General features: G+C 50.8%; 8 protein-coding genes across 8 annotated transcripts in view; 5 read left to right on the top strand and 3 right to left on the bottom strand.

The window, feature by feature from the left end:
- BDV37DRAFT_258918 (uncharacterized protein) overlaps window positions 1-713 on the top strand; it is a 736-nt gene extending 23 nt beyond the window's left edge. Inside the window, exon 1 of the mRNA XM_032083090.1 lies at window positions 1-713. This exon is cut by the window's left edge and continues 23 nt beyond it. Within this exon, the coding sequence (XP_031937288.1) occupies window positions 119-541 (423 nt within the window). The 5' untranslated portion in view covers window positions 1-118 and the 3' untranslated portion in view covers window positions 542-713.
- On the bottom strand, window positions 710-3,420 carry BDV37DRAFT_258916 (acid phosphatase DET1). The gene is made up of 2 exons (XM_032083089.1): window positions 2,906-3,420; window positions 710-2,853 (listed from the first exon to the last, which is right to left on the bottom strand). Exons 1-2 carry the CDS (start codon window positions 2,918-2,920, stop codon window positions 1,177-1,179), a joined length of 1,692 nt encoding a protein of 563 aa, XP_031937287.1. The 5' UTR covers window positions 2,921-3,420; the 3' UTR covers window positions 710-1,176.
- Window positions 3,421-3,768: 348 nt separating this feature from the next.
- On the top strand, window positions 3,769-5,656 carry BDV37DRAFT_258913 (Dor1-like family protein). Its single transcript, XM_032083088.1, has one exon. The coding sequence runs from the start codon at window positions 3,927-3,929 to the stop codon at window positions 5,403-5,405; it is 1,479 nt and encodes a 492-aa protein (XP_031937286.1). The 5' UTR covers window positions 3,769-3,926; the 3' UTR covers window positions 5,406-5,656.
- Window positions 5,614-7,403, top strand: BDV37DRAFT_216279 (ELL-associated factor). The gene has a single exon (XM_032080085.1). The coding sequence runs from the start codon at window positions 5,961-5,963 to the stop codon at window positions 7,263-7,265; it is 1,305 nt and encodes a 434-aa protein (XP_031937285.1). The 5' UTR covers window positions 5,614-5,960; the 3' UTR covers window positions 7,266-7,403.
- A 481-nt stretch (window positions 7,404-7,884) lies between these two features.
- Window positions 7,885-9,926, top strand: BDV37DRAFT_216241 (putative cyclin). Its single transcript, XM_032080083.1, has one exon. The coding sequence runs from the start codon at window positions 8,011-8,013 to the stop codon at window positions 9,622-9,624; it is 1,614 nt and encodes a 537-aa protein (XP_031937284.1). The 5' UTR covers window positions 7,885-8,010; the 3' UTR covers window positions 9,625-9,926.
- Window positions 9,927-12,185, bottom strand: BDV37DRAFT_216436 (AGC family serine/threonine-protein kinase). The gene has a single exon (XM_032080088.1). The coding sequence runs from the start codon at window positions 11,987-11,989 to the stop codon at window positions 10,229-10,231; it is 1,761 nt and encodes a 586-aa protein (XP_031937283.1). The 5' UTR covers window positions 11,990-12,185; the 3' UTR covers window positions 9,927-10,228.
- Window positions 12,186-12,818: 633 nt separating this feature from the next.
- Window positions 12,819-14,581, bottom strand: BDV37DRAFT_216238 (dihydroneopterin aldolase). Its single transcript, XM_032080082.1, has 2 exons — window positions 13,417-14,581; window positions 12,819-13,331 (listed from the first exon to the last, which is right to left on the bottom strand). Exons 1-2 carry the CDS (start codon window positions 14,227-14,229, stop codon window positions 13,128-13,130), a joined length of 1,017 nt encoding a protein of 338 aa, XP_031937282.1. The 5' UTR covers window positions 14,230-14,581; the 3' UTR covers window positions 12,819-13,127.
- A 554-nt stretch (window positions 14,582-15,135) lies between these two features.
- BDV37DRAFT_216363 (uncharacterized protein) lies at window positions 15,136-15,965 on the top strand. The gene has a single exon (XM_032080086.1). The coding sequence runs from the start codon at window positions 15,344-15,346 to the stop codon at window positions 15,803-15,805; it is 462 nt and encodes a 153-aa protein (XP_031937281.1). The 5' UTR covers window positions 15,136-15,343; the 3' UTR covers window positions 15,806-15,965.

Below are 15,965 nucleotides of genomic sequence, written 5' to 3'. Positions count from 1 at the left end.
TTTTTTTTTTTTTTTTTTTTATATCTTCAGCCTTTTTTTTTCTTTTCAACTTCTCCTTTCCCCCTTTCTCTTTCTCCTCTTTCTCTTGTTTGTTTTGGTTGGGCATATCTACTGGCGGATGTCACTCATAGATTGCGTTTTCTTGACGTTGGTTGACTTTGGACATTGGTTTCCCTTTTTACTTCTTCCATTTTCTACTCAACTTCTTGCCTTGAGTACCATGGCGTTAATACCTCGTTTCATTCGATTCCCTTGCCGGCTTGTTGCATTGCTTTGTTTCGGTTGGCAGATGCTGTCCCATTCTTCTCTTCACTTTAATCGGAGTCCTCCTCGATGCTATGACAAGCCCCGTGAACCCATTCGGCGTGCTCTGACGCCGGGATCGAGGATCATTTCTCTCGGTTGTAGTTTATCTTCATTTTTGAACACTCAACCTTTGTTATTTACCATTTGTTACGACTTGTCCATCGATCCGTGTTTGTCTTACAATTTTCTATATTTTATCCCGTCCGTCGTTGGTAAGACAATTCAAAAAAAGTGATACTCCCCCTTCTCACCATGTGCTTCTGTTACATCTTTTTTTTCTTTTCACGGTGCTGACCCACCTGTGCTATTGTCAAATTCAATCTTTGATTGTAAGTTAGATTTAACTTCTCTCAGACATACCATATGAAATAGTGGAAAATCGATGAAAATCCGAGTTTCCCTCAAAATAATAGGTCTCAGTTTTATTCCTGTAAATATGTAATCCTGAATTGCGAGGTAGACATGATATAATTATGATTCGTTAAGACTTTGCTGAACTCAACACGGCAGATAGATCAATTGGTGGAAATGTTTCAGTTTGAGTGCCATCAACCAGGATGAATTCTAGTATACTTTATCTCAAACTCAAACGTACTTATGCAATATTTCAATTAATGTACGAAGCAATTCAAACTATGTATGTAATGTAGTAGTATGTATGTATCATGAAGAGAGGCAAGAAGGTGTATGAGGGAAAAAACGTCGGGTATCGATGATCTTTTTGAAACGAACGGAAAAGAGGCGTACAGGTCGCTGCTCGTTACAATGAATTAGATAAGATAGGTTTCCATCGTCAGGGTTTAATTCGTGATGCATGAGAGGTAGGGTGGTAGGTTGTTGGTCTATGTTTGGTTCCAAGAAAAGCATTGCTTAGTAGACGCTTCCTCTGACACTTTGGTCTTCTCGTCTTGCGGCTTCGAGGTCGTCGTTGGGTTCGTGGTATTCTGGGTCTGGGTCTTCTTCGTGGTCGATTGAGGAGTCTGGGTGGTCGCTGTCTAGGTTTCGGTCTTTGTCTGGGTAGCCGTTGGGGGGTTTCTTAGATAGGTGTCGTCTGCCTGGGGTGGGGGGATGGTTGTGACGGTGGCTGGTGTGGTGAGAGCGTGAGCGCCGGAGACGTTGTGCCTGTGTACCGCTGCCCTCGTCATCGCCGTCGTTGCCTAGGTCGTGGGAGGGCTTTGGTTGGTGGGTGGTGGGTTTAGGGGGCTTGTCCTCGCGCTCGTCTTCCGATGGTGCGACACTGTTGGCTCCGCTTAATGTGCCGCCTCCGTCGCGGCCACTGAGGTGGAGGAGGGCATAGTTTGATCGCGGGGGGTGCAGGAGGTGGTCCTCGCTGTCGCGGTGAAGCCTGGATAGGTCTGGACGCTTGGGGATGGGGCTTGCCCTGGTGGTTGCGTTGTTGGAGTTGCTCTCTTGATCGTTGCTGTTGGGTTCGTTTGGCGGAAAGTCGGATCGAGTGGGCTGGGGATTAGGGAGATCTCCGTATTGTGGAGCAGGAGCAGGAATAATATTGGTGAAGAATCTTGCTTCTTTGGACCTGTCTCCAAGCGCTGGTTCAGGCGCTGTTATAAATTGCCCCTCAACCTGCGCTTTCACATCCTTTGAGGGCCCTTTACTTTTGTTGCTTTCTTGTGCTGGCTGGTTATGAGTATGAATGGAGTCGTGGGCCTTTCTGTGCTGTGCATCAAGGGTATTCCGGGCAAGGTCCATTCCAGTCGTTCGGTTGGACCGTGTCGAGCCCTTCTTGCGAATGCCATGGTTACACCCGTCCGGACAACCGCCCCATTTACGCCGGATGGGCACGAGTGATTCAGATGGTGGCACCGCTGGAGGGACTGCATTCACAACCCGATCTCGCTGTCTCTCCAGCTCCTTCTCCTTCCTCAACTCTGACCATGTGCGGAGCTGGTTCTGCAGCACATACTTCCCATTATCTTCATTGAGTTTCATGATTACGAATTCGCAGTGGTTGATGTTCCGTAGGTCTTCAAAGTACTCGACGCTCCAGTGGTACCATTTCATGAGAAAGACTCTGGTCATCAGACCATGGGTGACCAAAACACAGACACTGGCAAAATCGTTTTCTCCGAAAAGTCGCCACAGCGACTCGTTGAAACCGCTTATCCGGTCATAGGCATCAGCAGCCGACTCGCCGTTCGGGATCCGGTAGAAGAAGTGTCCATAATCCGCCCTCTCCAGCCACATGCGCTCCATTTCAGCAGAGCATGGCTGGAAGTTACCGAAATCCTGCTCGCGCAGACGAGGTTCTTCGTATACCTTGATGGTGTGTCTGGGGAAAGGCGACGGAGACGGAGAATCAGAGGTTAGCGACTGAAGGATTCCTTCCGTAGTTTCTCTGGTTCTGCGATATGGTGATGTGAAGAAATGGATCGTGTCATCGGGTCGCAAGAGGGCGCGCAGTGTGGAGCCGGCCTCATGGGCTTGTCGATGCCCTTCCGCAGTGAGTTTTACCCGATGATCGGGAATGGTCTGGTGGATTTCGCGATTCTTGTTGCCTTCTGACTGGGCATGGCGGATCAAAATGATCATCTAGTCCGTATGAGTAAACAGAACACATACATGATCGTTCTGGAGGACTCACCCGCGGTTTCCCCATGGTTAATGCCGCATTCGCAGGAGGGGCACAGGTGGGGTTGAAAAGATCAGTAAGACGACTGCTTCCCAGGAATTTTTTTGCAGATACTGCCTGCAACGTATCAAGTGGATATTCCAACCAGCCAGAGCTACAAAAACAAGCGGTGTACCCAAGAGAACAAGTGAACAAAGGAACAAAGCGTGGACGTCGTTGAGTTTGCAGGGCGGGAACCGCGCAAAGTACCTGATAGTTGTCCCTATCCGGTTAGTCTGTCCAGTGATGTAATCGTCCCCTATCGTCTGAAGTCTCGAATACTAATAGCCGCTTGCATATTGGCCCGCAACATAGTATGCGTTCCTCTATGATAGCTCAAGGTATAATATCGTTAAACTTGGACGCGCCGGGTAGCTCTTGAATAGTTTCCACGGGCTTTTCTTCGATGAGTATCTGAGGTGAGACAAGATCGAGCTTAGACATGGGGCTTAGGAATCCCGATAAGATGTGATCCTGGTACAGTGGGGGTCACGTACTTTTGGACCCTGACCTGGAATGCACTACCCAAAACACAGCCTATTTCTTCAGAGTTCTCTAGTATACATTGCAATTCTTATTTTCTTATTTAATTACTCCCAGTGATGGATTCCGGTTCGCAGCAGTAGTGATCTTCTGCAGATAAACAGAATCCCTTAATTTGACCGACATACCTTTCAATGGATAAAGGTGGTAGAGCGTCAAAAATCGGAATCAAAACTAAAACCCAATAAAGAGGGGGGAAGACAAGGAAATGTAAAATGAAAATGCAACGTCCGGACCTTGGTTAGGCCACAAGACAATGCTAGAAGTATAGGACGGGGAAGGTGAATGTGGAGAGACATTCGGAGATGCTGCGCTAGTTGCCGCTGCGGCTTCCGTACAGTATCGCGTCTCACGACCAAAGTTGTCCAGTTCCTCTCTCCAACAACCTGCCGGCCATATATGCCCCACATTTGATCGTTCTAGATTGAGAAACCTGTAAAGGAGTTGCATCATGGCGGACTATCTTTATGAGCTTTTGGCGCCGCATTTGGCTTCCACAAATGCCTCCCCCAACCCATTGAGCCCTGAAAATGATACAACCACTGCCCAGTACCTCAACAGGTTGCCCACCCTCTCACTCCAGGCATTGCAAGAAACCGAACCACAGTCACTCGCGCAGTCATCCCATTCAAATATCCTATCGCTTCAAGCTTTATCAAACCGTTCCCATAAAACCTTCATCTCTTCCGCCGACAGCCTCTCAGCTCTACGAAACTCTATCCCCCAGTTGTCTCGAGATGCACAGCAATTACGGGATGCGATTCCAAAGCTAGACGAAGAAGCCGTCCTGTTCTCGTCGAAATACAGTCGAGCCGCTGAGAATGCATCTCTGGAGAAGCGGAAGAAAGTAATGCAACTGGCAAGGAATGTTGACCGATTGTCGGACATTCTGGAATTGCCAACTTTGCTCTCAACTGCCGTGTCTTCAGCGGCCGCAAGTTCTGGGGCTGTGGGTGGTTCATCCTCCACGACATATTCAGCAGCATTAGACGTGTATGCGCATATCAAGAGATTACAAACTCTGTATCCGGACTCTCCCCTCGTTAGAGATGTCTCCGCTCAAGCCGAGGACGCCATGAAGGACATGACTACACATCTGATAACTGGTCTTCGGGCTCAGAATCTCCGATTAGCCGCTGCTATGAGAACTGTTGGCTGGCTGCGGCGAGTTGCCCCCGAACTGGAGAATCTCCGTAGCGACGGAGGAACTGGAACGGGAGAAGGCGCCCTTGGTGCTTTGTTCTTGATTTGTAGATTGGCGAATCTGGTGGCGACGCTCGAAGCGCTAGACCCCTTACGAGAGCTCGCAGACCAGGAATCGCACCGCAGAACCCAGAGTACGGAAAAGAAGCCCGGATCCTGGTCTGATGGGCACCAGACAGAGAAGTTTTTAAAGCGTTATATTGAAATCTTCCGCGAGCAGAGTTTTGCTATTGTTTCCTTGTACAAGAACATCTTCACCCCTAACCAGGCCGAGTCGGAAATAGCAGCGACAGGATTGCGAGGGGTTGACGCGCGAATTAGATCTACAGCGCCGCGATCTGCTCAGCAAGAAGATCCACTACAGCACCTCCCACCAGCACTTGCAACGTTTCCCATGCATCTGGTTCAATTACTGACCGACACCTTGCGGGCATATCTTCCGAATGTTCGGGATAAGAGCTCGCGTGAAAGTCTTCTCACCCAAGTTCTATACTGCGCTGCCAGTCTAGGACGATTGGGTGGAGATTTTGGAATGATTCTTACAGAGATGAACGATATGGGAGACGAAGACGGCGAAGAGATGGCCTATGAGTGGGAGGAGGTGACGAGGAAGCACCGAGCCCTGGCTGGGCGCCTGGAGCAACTTACCGGAGGAAATGCAGCATCCGGATCTTCCAAGGGGACCTTACGGGCGGCCTCACCCGTAAGAGGGCTTGGAGTTGCATGAGAGGAAGTTTGTCCCTGTTCATCTGACCGGAGGCTGATAAGCCTTCTTACTGGCCTAAAAGGAGTAAACCAGGACTCTGGTTGGAGCGCTAGCCGTATGGGGCACTAGCGGCGGGTGCCGTTTGACCTCCGCCGGTCGTTGTCTGGACCGCCGGCTTCTCCGTCCGTCATCTTCCCTCCTCTCTTTCTCTCACTCTCTCTCCCTCCCTCTCCTTGTTTCTTTCATCTTCCCTTTTTCTTTTCTTTTCTTTTCTTTTTATTCCCTCCCAGTCTAGGGGCATTTGAAATATATATTATGTTCATCTTTGTTTCTATATATGTTGAATGTCTGTCCTATAACCCTCTGATCGGTGCTGGTCTGCCGGCTGCCCTCGTTCCGTCGTCGTCTTCACTGCCGTCTCTTGTGTGACGTCCTTCTCCCTTGCGTACACACGACCTGTCTATACTTACACCGAGGAATGCAACCCTCCCTATAGTTGGTGTTGCCAAAGACAACAAGACATTGAACAGCAACTTGGGGATATAACTTCACCCACCGTGGTCAAACCTTCTACCGATGGCCGCCCCCGCTCTCTCAACCGGATTAATCGATCCCACCAAACAAGCCGAGTACCCCATTATTTTGGGTGACAGGCTTTCAGGAAAAAATGGCACTTCACTGTCGAAGCTGGTCAATATCCAATATAATTACAAGACAAAGTCCGCGACCGCGCAACAAACCATTACCAGATCATCGCAATCGAGGGATCACTACAACCTTACCATTACGGACAAAGCGCCGAATGCTGAACAGAATACTTTAACATATTCTTACCAAGGTAGCATTGACCCAGGGCAAGCTGTTTCAGAATCCGAAGAGCGAAATCTGGTCTTGGTGTTCGACTCCCATCGAAAGGCCTTTGTCCTGGAACCGGTTACAACACAGCTCAATTTCAACCTCCGCTCCGCTCCGGCGAAGACAGAGAAGCAAGTGCTAGAAAAGTATGACCAGCTTCGGACTTTGCAAGAGGACGATCAAGGCTCAGGAGACGATCGGGGTTCAGACCATGCCAGTGGGAACGACGATGGTCCAGCAGATGACACTAATCCATACGACTTCCGGCATTTCCTTCCTAAGGAGAATACCGATGACGATAAGTCGGTCTCAGACAACGCTACGCCAGAACCTCATTATAACACAAGCAAAGCCAATACCCCATTAATGCCTGCGACTATCAAACCCACACCGAGTCCGAAGCCTAGCCCGAAGCCCCGTCCCAAAACCCAATCCAATCCTCTTCGTCTCCCAAAGCCGGCCAAGCCGGCCAAACATGACAGCGCAGGGACCCCCAAGACAAGCTCTAGGCCTATACCTCGCGAGGAGGGCATGAAAGAGAAGGCGCCTGCTCAAGATGTCGCAGTCGAGGCAGCCAAATCCCCATCTTTCGAAAATGGAAGCAGCGCTTTGTTATCCCAACAGCCAGCTCCTTCACCCGGGTCGAATATCATCATTGACGGGGACCTCATCATTGATCTGGGCTCACCGCCACCTTCTCGACCTGCGTTCCGAATTGACCCTGCTCACTTCTCTTCCAATAATACACCAGCAAATAATGATGATGATGAAGATGAGGATATCGAGGATCTCCGGTTGCCCTCCCCTGCTGGACACGGAGGGATACCTACTCGTTCCGGAAGGGTAGAGCCTAGTTACAACGCGCAAGCTGATGAAGATGAGGTGGAGGACGATGACGCTTTGGCGGCAGAAATGGAGGCTGCATTCGAAGAAAGTGCTCGGGAAGAGGAGGCTAGAAGTCATCAGTCATTACACCATTATAATGCTCCTAGCGATGACGAGAGTGAGGTCAGCGAGGAGGAGTAATTCTCCCTTTATCTTTGCATAGTTGGAATAGTTGTGTGTTTCTTGTTTTCGTGTTTCAAAACCATATATAAGCATGGCGTTCATTTGGAGTTTGGAGCGGAATAATGAACTCAATGGAGTTTTACAATTATCGATAGCAGTGATACCACCTATTGCATCCCAACCTGTATAGAGGATTAGGATAGTTCCAATATCATGACGTGTATTTCGAGTTGCTTGATGCATGTAAATGAGTTGTTCTGGGAGTCCAGGCCGGAACAACTCGATGATCCGATCTCAGATCACGCATTTGTCCGGCTGCGGATTATTCGAACTCCAACAAAAACCACCACCAGATCTGCAGGGGAGAGAGTCCTCTACCGAACAATTTCCACCGCTTTGCCTCCATTCTTTGAGCCATTTTGATTTTTTCACCACTTTCTCTCTTGTCTTTCTCCGGTCTCTGAGCAGAGCCCCCACACCAGTAACAACACAACAGTGCGATTGGCCTTGAATCCGGGCTCGGCCCACGATGCGATGAAAGGTCTCTCGCGCCATGGTTGATCTGATCTGTTAATAACTTGCTTTTAGCTTCTGGTAGTCAGCAGAGGACGGAGCCTTTCATTCTGGTCTCACTGGACGACTAAATGGTTGATACTGCCTACTTGTAGTCATTTGAACTTGGGTTCTTTCTCTTGTCCATATCATCGACCTTAACCGCCTCCACAGATATCCTGTTCCTGCAAGGGTAACAACACAATCCTTCATGGCATCCACAACATCACAACCGTCGGAGAAGCGACCTGTGCCCGCGCCCTCGAACCCCGTCCTTCTTGCGACACAAGCCCAATGGCTTTTCACAGATGAGGAGCTCACGCGTGCGCCGTCGCAACTCGACGGTATGGCACTGGAGGCAGAACATACAAGTCGCAGTAAAGGGGTCAATTTCATCACTCAAGTGGGCATTATGTTAAAATTGCCCCAGCTCACAATCGCAACTGCGGCCGTATACCTTCACCGGTTTTTCATGCGGTACAGCATGGTCGACCTGCCGCAACGACCGGGAATGCACCCTTATCCGATTGCTGCCACCGCATTATTCCTATCGACCAAAGTGGAGGAGAATGTGCGAAGGATGAGAGAACTGGTAGTCGCATGTTGTCGGGTAGCGCAGAAACAACCCAACCTGGTCGTGGACGAGCAATCTAAGGAGTTCTGGAAATGGCGAGATACGATTCTGCACCATGAGGACCTCCTTCTGGAAGCCCTTTGTTTCGATCTCCAACTTGAACAGCCCTACCGTATCCTCTACGACTTCATCTGCTACTTCGGCGTCAACGAGAACAAACCCCTCCGCAACGCTGCCTGGGCCTTCGTCAACGACTCTATGTTCACCGTTCTTTGCCTGCAATTCTCGGCTCGGAACATAGCTGCCGCCGCCCTTTACGCTGCCGCCCGACATTGCGATGTAGGATTTGAGGACGATGTCTCGGGCCGGCCGTGGTGGGAGCAGGTCGACGTGGATCTGGCACAGGTGCGTCGCGCGTGCACAAGAATGGCGCAATTGTACGAGAACAATGCCATGCAGAAACATAGCCAGTACTACCCGACCACCCCCATCTTCGCAGACGAGGGTACTGAGAAGACCAGGATCCCGCGTGCTGGCAGCCCGGCTGGTACCCTGCGTGAAACAGACAACGCGAATGGACGGAAGCGGTCGAGAGAGCCCGAAGACGAAGCCCAGGGCCGCTCAGAAGAACCACCCGTTCCGCACGACCAAGAACCGACGAACGGCGAACGATCTCCGAAACGACCACGCATGGGCTCAGACGCCGCCGCACAAGAGGCTTCAGCCGACAAGAACCCATCCAACTCGACGTCGTTTAATTCCTCCCAGGGAGCAACAGCACCCCAGTCAACAGGGACACGCCCACTCCCCCACGACCGCCACCACACAAACGGTCATCTCCCTCCCCCTCCTCACCGCTACCAACATCCCCTGCCTCCCGCCCCGCGAACATTCCCCCGCCGAGACAGCGACCCCCGTCCAAGCGGCAGCGGCGGACGCCCAAACGCTCCAGTCGACGACCCAATCCAACAACGGATCGACGAAATCGTATCCCAAAACATGACCAATCCCCAAGGCGGACCCCCGCCGCGAGACCGACGCAACTCAGACCGATACCGCGAACACGAAGACTCCAGCCGAAGACGTCGCTCAGACCTCTCCTCCACCAGCAGAAAATCCACCGACGAGCAACACCCTCCACCCCCACCACCTCCTCCTCCCTCCGATAAGCTCCAGAACCAGCAACCACCACCGCCTCCGCCACCAGACCAGGACGAAGAAGGCGGAGGAAGCGAAGAGGGCGAGCTATAGTCATTATAAGTTCTTTACGGTCTCCTCTGCATCCTTACCCACCCCTTAAAAAACAACTATATCGCTGCTATAACCTGGCTTATATCACTGGACATCCTATTCCATTGTCTATTCTTAGTCCGGCGGGTTCGTTGGCTACACTGTACAGTACATATTTCTACGTAGTGTGGACGGGGGCAAAACGAAGTGATACAGAATCATCGGTTTGAATATCTCGATGATATAATGCTATTACAGGAAGACGAAAAGAAACAGAAAAGAAAAATTTAGGAAATTCTGTTTGTAATTTATTGCTACCTAGGTCAATATTACTGACTACTTCTGTTGGCACTGCTTTGGTTGGCTGGTGTTAGTAAAATACATCGTTGTAGCTCTGGGTGGTTGTTGATCTGTAGCAAAATTTGGCGCAATTCTATCCGACACGCATACGTTATAGATGGAAAAACTACGCAGGGGACGTAAGGATATGTGTACGGAAGCCAACATGGATGCCATTGAAGCTAGATTTACCTGTGCTGTCACGTGGAAATAGGCAGCCAAACGAAAGATACCCGTTGCCATAGTCTGTGTTTTCGTCCCGCAGGCCAGGGACGCGCAGTGCGAGTCAAAACCCTTTAGTCGCGATGCCCAGTCCGTGATCAAGCAAGCTGCTGGAAGCGACGAAACTGAATCCTCCGAAGGGGTTGCTCTCTTCTCCCATGACGTCGTAGCCAGATGACATAGGACGCTGGCTGCCGCGCTGATGGGCGGCATAGTGATCATCGAAGCCGGCAGAAGCAACGAGCGGGCTCAGCGGCAGATGAGTAAAATCGTCGGAGAAGTTCTCAGCGAGTGCAGGGTCCGTGACAACAGGGACAATCGGAGGAGTAACTGCACGGCGCCCAAGAGCTTTCCAGTCGATCTTGCGGAAGAACCGGTGGTTCTTGATCGTCTGGAGGTCTTTGGGCATATGGTATCCAAGACGCTTGGATGGCTCCTTGCGAAGGAGACGGGTCAACAGGTCTTTGGCGTCCGGGCCAAGGAAGTAGGGCAGGGTTAGCTTCTGCTTCAGGATTTTCTCCTGCAGCTTGGCGTTGTTATTGGCTTTGAACGGGGGTGATCCTGTAAGAAGATCGTACGCCAATGCCCCAAGGGACCACCAGTCACAAGCTTTGCCGTATGGTTTGCCCTGAATGACCTCTGGGGCCATATATTCAATGGTGCCCAGCGAAGAGTTGCAGCGGTCATCATCATGGGCAGATATCTTGCTGAGACCGAAATCTGTCAGCAAAAGGTGGCCTTCGTGGTCCAAAAGGCAATTTTCAGGTTTCAAGTCACGGTAAATCACACCGACGTTCTGATGCAGATGCTCGAGCGCGAGGACCATTTCCGCCATGTAAAAGGCCGCCACATCTTCATCGAACATACGCTCCATGGCTAAATGCGTGAATAGCTCGCCACCTTGGGCGTATTCCAGGATGAGGTAAAGCTTCTCATGGTCCTGAAAAGCGTAGAAAAGCTTGACAACAAACGGATGGCGGTTGACGCTCTCCAAGATCATACGTTCTGTCTTGGTCTGCTCCACTAGCTTTTTATGAACGGTGATTGAGGCCTTCTGGAACTGTTTCTGAGCATAAAGCTTGCCTGTGAGAGCATGACGCACCAACAGGACGGTCCCAAAAGAGCCTTTGCCCAGACAGAGGAGGGGCTCAAAGTCATCTGTGGTCATCTTCCGGCAAAGCTGGGTGCGCATATCCTTAACACTTGACGTATTGTAAGACTTTTCCTCTGCTACTGCATCAGCGCTGACATAGTCGTGTTCCAGAGGCACCTCATAGCTGGTCAGAACCTCCGTTTGGTCACTGTCCGAGCAAACACTAGCGTTGCTTTGTGCCTCGGAGCCAATATCACTTGGCACGCCTTGGAGAGAGCGGTCTCCCGACAAGTTCAGCGAATCGAGCTGAAGTTTTAGAGCGCTAACACCATGGCCTGAAGCTGGCTGGGACATTGGGCTATTACCCGGTCGCGCTGAAGAGCGCAGTGCGCGAGAACCAGAGGCCGAAAAGTCCGAATCCTCATCGCCAGAACCCAAGGGGGTAAAACCACGAACGGTGGAGATTGCTGGGGCGGCTTGTTGCCTTTTTTTCTTTCGTCGGTCTACCTTTCCGGGGAGCGGATTTGCATTCAGTTTCGGCGCTGGGAAAGGATTGCCTCCACGGGCACCCTTCTCGGAAAGCCCTTGTTTGCGGTCAGGGCTAGCATCACTCATTCGGAAGCTGACGGTTTGGTTGCTGTTCAAGCTGACCTCATCGCGGGGTTGCGACATGTCAGCTTGAGGGCTGAAGACGTCACCGACCGAGAGATCATCCTGCAATGTGCTCGACATCTCTATTTGCTTTTCTTCACTAAAGCTTGATATATCTCCCTTTTCCTTGCGTTATCCAAAGATTGTCCGAAAAGGGAACGTCACACTCAAAAATGACGACAGATCCAAAAGCGTAGAGGCACCGATAAGCACAATGCGTAAAAGAAGAGATATCACATCCACTCAGTCATGGATCAGTCGGTATGTACTTGTGAGACCTATCAAGTAGTATCTGGTTTTGGAACAGACAGGTTAGACCTGGTTTTTTCCTCAGATGCACGAAAGTGGGGTATTCAGGGCAGGAGTTGCGAAACACCAACGCAAGGAGAGAAAACAATTATGGAACCACGCGTACTTTTTTGGCGATAGATCCTACTTTTGCTCAGCCGGTGGGCTTGACTGATTGCACTGGATGCTCAAAAGCAGCAAATTACCGTCCGCCCTTGTTCAGGACGGACCAAGGACCCCTAGCCAATTCACCTTGTCGACAGAGGGTTCGGGAAGCCGGGTAGACGATACGACCCGAGATCCAGCCAGCGCGGTAGTCCCTAGGGAGTATACACCAGTCGAGTCCTCGTTGGTGATCAGGGAAACAAAGCGAGCGTTGGCAGCGCGGCCAGCGAAGCGAACGATATCGGAGTGTGAAAGCGTGGGCGCAGACAAGCACATAGAGAAGTGGCAGTACGAATGTTTGTGATTGTTAAATGGATTAATATCCGGGGACACCGAAGAAAGGAAGTATGGGATTGTCTTCCGGGATCAACTCCTGGATTAAAAAGAGGAAGCGAGAGAGAGAGAGAGAGAGAGCGAGAAAGTGTGACCGCTTGGGGCTTCCAGTCGGAGATGTTAATTATTATTACTTGATTAAAAAAAAAGTCCGCTTGGCCATTGATCCGGGGACCAATCAGCGTGCTCCGGTGCTAAGCAGCACTAGCCCGATCAGGGACCGCGGGTCTTCACGTGCGGCAGTCATTGGGTCCTACTTTTACCTCATTCAACAGACAGAAACATCAACCGTTACAATTATGCTGGTAGTAGCTTGGTAGATCTGACTACGAATTGACTGCGGAGTCCATCGCAAGTCTCAAATGACGTCATGGGCGGTGTTCGGGCGGACCACGGAGAGGATGTTGAGTATAGCAAGCTGCAAGACTAGGCTCTATACCCGCCCTCCATCCATCTCGGATCTCTCAAAGAATGACAGTGACCGGGTGATCTCTATTCCTGATCTTCCCACAAAGGCCAACGCGCTAGGCTTCTCTACTCGAACTGTCACGCGCTCATTGGCGAACTCAACTGTCACTATGCGCGCGACAAAAGTCGCTAGTGCCTCCACGGTTTGGAAGGAGGTTTCCTCAACGCGCTACCAGACGTGGACATCCCAGATTAGTCACGGCTCGGCATAGACAACTGCAGCTTCATGGTACGGGCAAAAAAGAAGTACTAACCTCTGCGACAGTTCTAGTCATTTCCTGGTAAGTGTCTACCACAGTTGATCCCCATGCCAACTGGCCCGGGCCCTTAAACTCCAGCGAAACGATCACAGCCTGCTTCTCAACTCTCTCATGGGAATTGACACCAAGGATACAATGGCATCTTATGCCCTCAATACGGAATTCCTCTTCCAGAACCACAGGGCACCGTTCAGAATCCTGAAGATTGCCCACAACTTCGTTGTCTTGCTTGTAACCCCAAACCGTGACGCTGCGGTATTTCAGGCCTTCTTCCGCACGCAGCAGGGCCTTGGGGAGATGTAGCCAAACCTCACATCGACCAAAGACACCGTCAATAGGGGATGCCAAGGGTGGTGCTTGATTGGCGGCATTGTGCAAGTGTGACATTCTCCTAACCCCGGCCGTAGTCTCATCGAGTAACCCTAAGCTGCAGTTCGCAACAATGGCCGCCGTCAGTCGTACATCCTGACCAACATCATTCTTCATCATCGAATTTCGTCGGTTGCCTTCCAGGCTAATCATCCGTTTCCCTGGATGTTCTTCATGCTGCCCCATATTGCGAATGTCTTCTTCTAACCGGCGATAAAGCTTCCCATAGTCGATAGAAAGAGAGACATCATCCGCATTGGCAGCTGCAACGGCCGACGAGTAAGATAATTTCAGAGACGCGGTGCACGGCTGCGGCTTCCCAAGCCGATGCCATGCCTCTGGTGCAGCAGGGAGAGGGAGCTCAATATCGCGGAGTCGCACGCTATCTAGGACGGCAGGGTAAGACGGTATATGAACATTTACTCGCTGTTCGGCCATTGTAATTGCAATAAAGGCTCACAGCTTGTAACCTTTTTTTTATAAAAAAAGAAAGAAACAAAGAAACAAAGAGAAAAGATGGGTGGGTTGTTCTCTGCTTGCAGCTGGCGTCCTTGGAAGCGAAAGCTAAGATAGCTCTGACGTCAGTACACCAGAATGTCACTGACAACAATTGGTAGAAAAGTTGTACGGAAGAATTAGCAAATGCTCATCGCAGGAACTGATGATTCGCCTAGGCTACTTTCCAACGCAAGCAGCTCTGATCAATGGCGGTTGCTTCTCGTGGTTCTGTGTCCGGAGAATTGAGAAAGAATGATGGTGGGGTTCTTTAGCGCGGGGAGCTTCGACAAATATTACGCCGGTATGAACTGAACACCACAAACTTAAAGCTATCTCCACCCGGATTTCTCGCCTCAGCTAAGTGAACCCCGGCTGGAGTTGGTCATCCGCCACTGTTTCATCGGCCAACAAAGTTAGATACATACTACTTCAGCACTCCGGGCACTCGGGGTGAAATTGATACGGTACTCACCACCCGTCTGTGCCCCGCGCAGGTGTTTACGTATTTCATCGGTCAGTGACTCCATAACGGTAGCTCCGGTAATCCTATTAATACATATCCAGACCTCCCGTAGAGTAAACAAGCGATAGACTTGGTTGGTCAATGTACAATATCCTCGTAAACTGGTCCTTATCATATCATATCAGGGAATCATGTATGCCGCAGGAACAAAAGATGGCCCTATCCACAACACCCGGTGCAACGCTGGCCAACCACCAGGAAAATGTACCACATCTCGAGGGAAGCGTGCGGCGCGCTAAGAGATAGACAGCAAGTAGACTGTCGTCGCATACCTTTTCCTTTGAATTTCGGGGGGTTTCTAGTAAGTGCTCAAGGGCCTCAGAAATTGTCCTCACGTCAAGCAATAAACAGAAATTTTTCGACAACAGGCACGTCGCATCTTCGGTGCGTCCATTCCAGGAAATGAGGGTGGGTTGGGATCGCAACCGATTCCTTTTGAAAAGCAGGGCAAAGTAGAATCAAGCAAGCACAAAGGAATATAAGAGAGAAAAAAAAAGGGGGGGATGAACACAAAGCACATGGGTATCCGCCATGCATTCAAGACAGCCAAATCACGAGAGACAGGTATTTACCAGTAACCACGGCGGTCATAGGGCACATATTCACCCCGTGGGGGACTTCGAGGGCGTCCGTAGGGCCTTTGTGGCATATAGGGATCCTCATACCGAGGAGGCGGCGGCGGCGGGCGGACATCATAGGGGTCTTCATAGGGTCGACGTGGAGGTGGATAATCATCAATACGGGGACGGGGAGGCGTCCGGCGTCCATAGCCATCACGGTCATAATAATCCCGGCGCATTGGAATTGGTGACCGCTCCCGGTAATGAGCACGGGGACTGTAGCCCCGAGGTGGAGGGAATCTCCGGTCGTACTCATCTACGGGTGGATAGCTCCGGCGAGGGGACCGAGACCGGTAAGGATCACGGAAGGGGCGCTCGTCAACAGGCTGGATCTAAAGGATTTCAAAATGAGGACCTCATCCCAGCTCCTTAGGCGCAATTTGGTTCTTACATCTGCCACGCAGCTCACTCGGGAGCCTTTGAAATCACGCCCATCGAGCTTCTCAATGGCAGTCTTCAGGTCGTTCGCAGTCTCAAATTCAACGAACCTTGGAGGATTAGTGTTAACAGGGTCCGAGAGCCGTCCTGGTTTT

This window comes from Aspergillus pseudonomiae (genome assembly GCF_009193645.1).
Source record: "Aspergillus pseudonomiae strain CBS 119388 unplaced genomic scaffold BDV37scaffold_86, whole genome shotgun sequence".
Lineage (NCBI taxonomy): Eukaryota > Fungi > Ascomycota > Eurotiomycetes > Eurotiales > Aspergillaceae > Aspergillus > Aspergillus pseudonomiae.
Note: the sequence above shows the minus strand (reverse complement) of the source record. Positions and strands in the feature narration are given on the sequence as shown.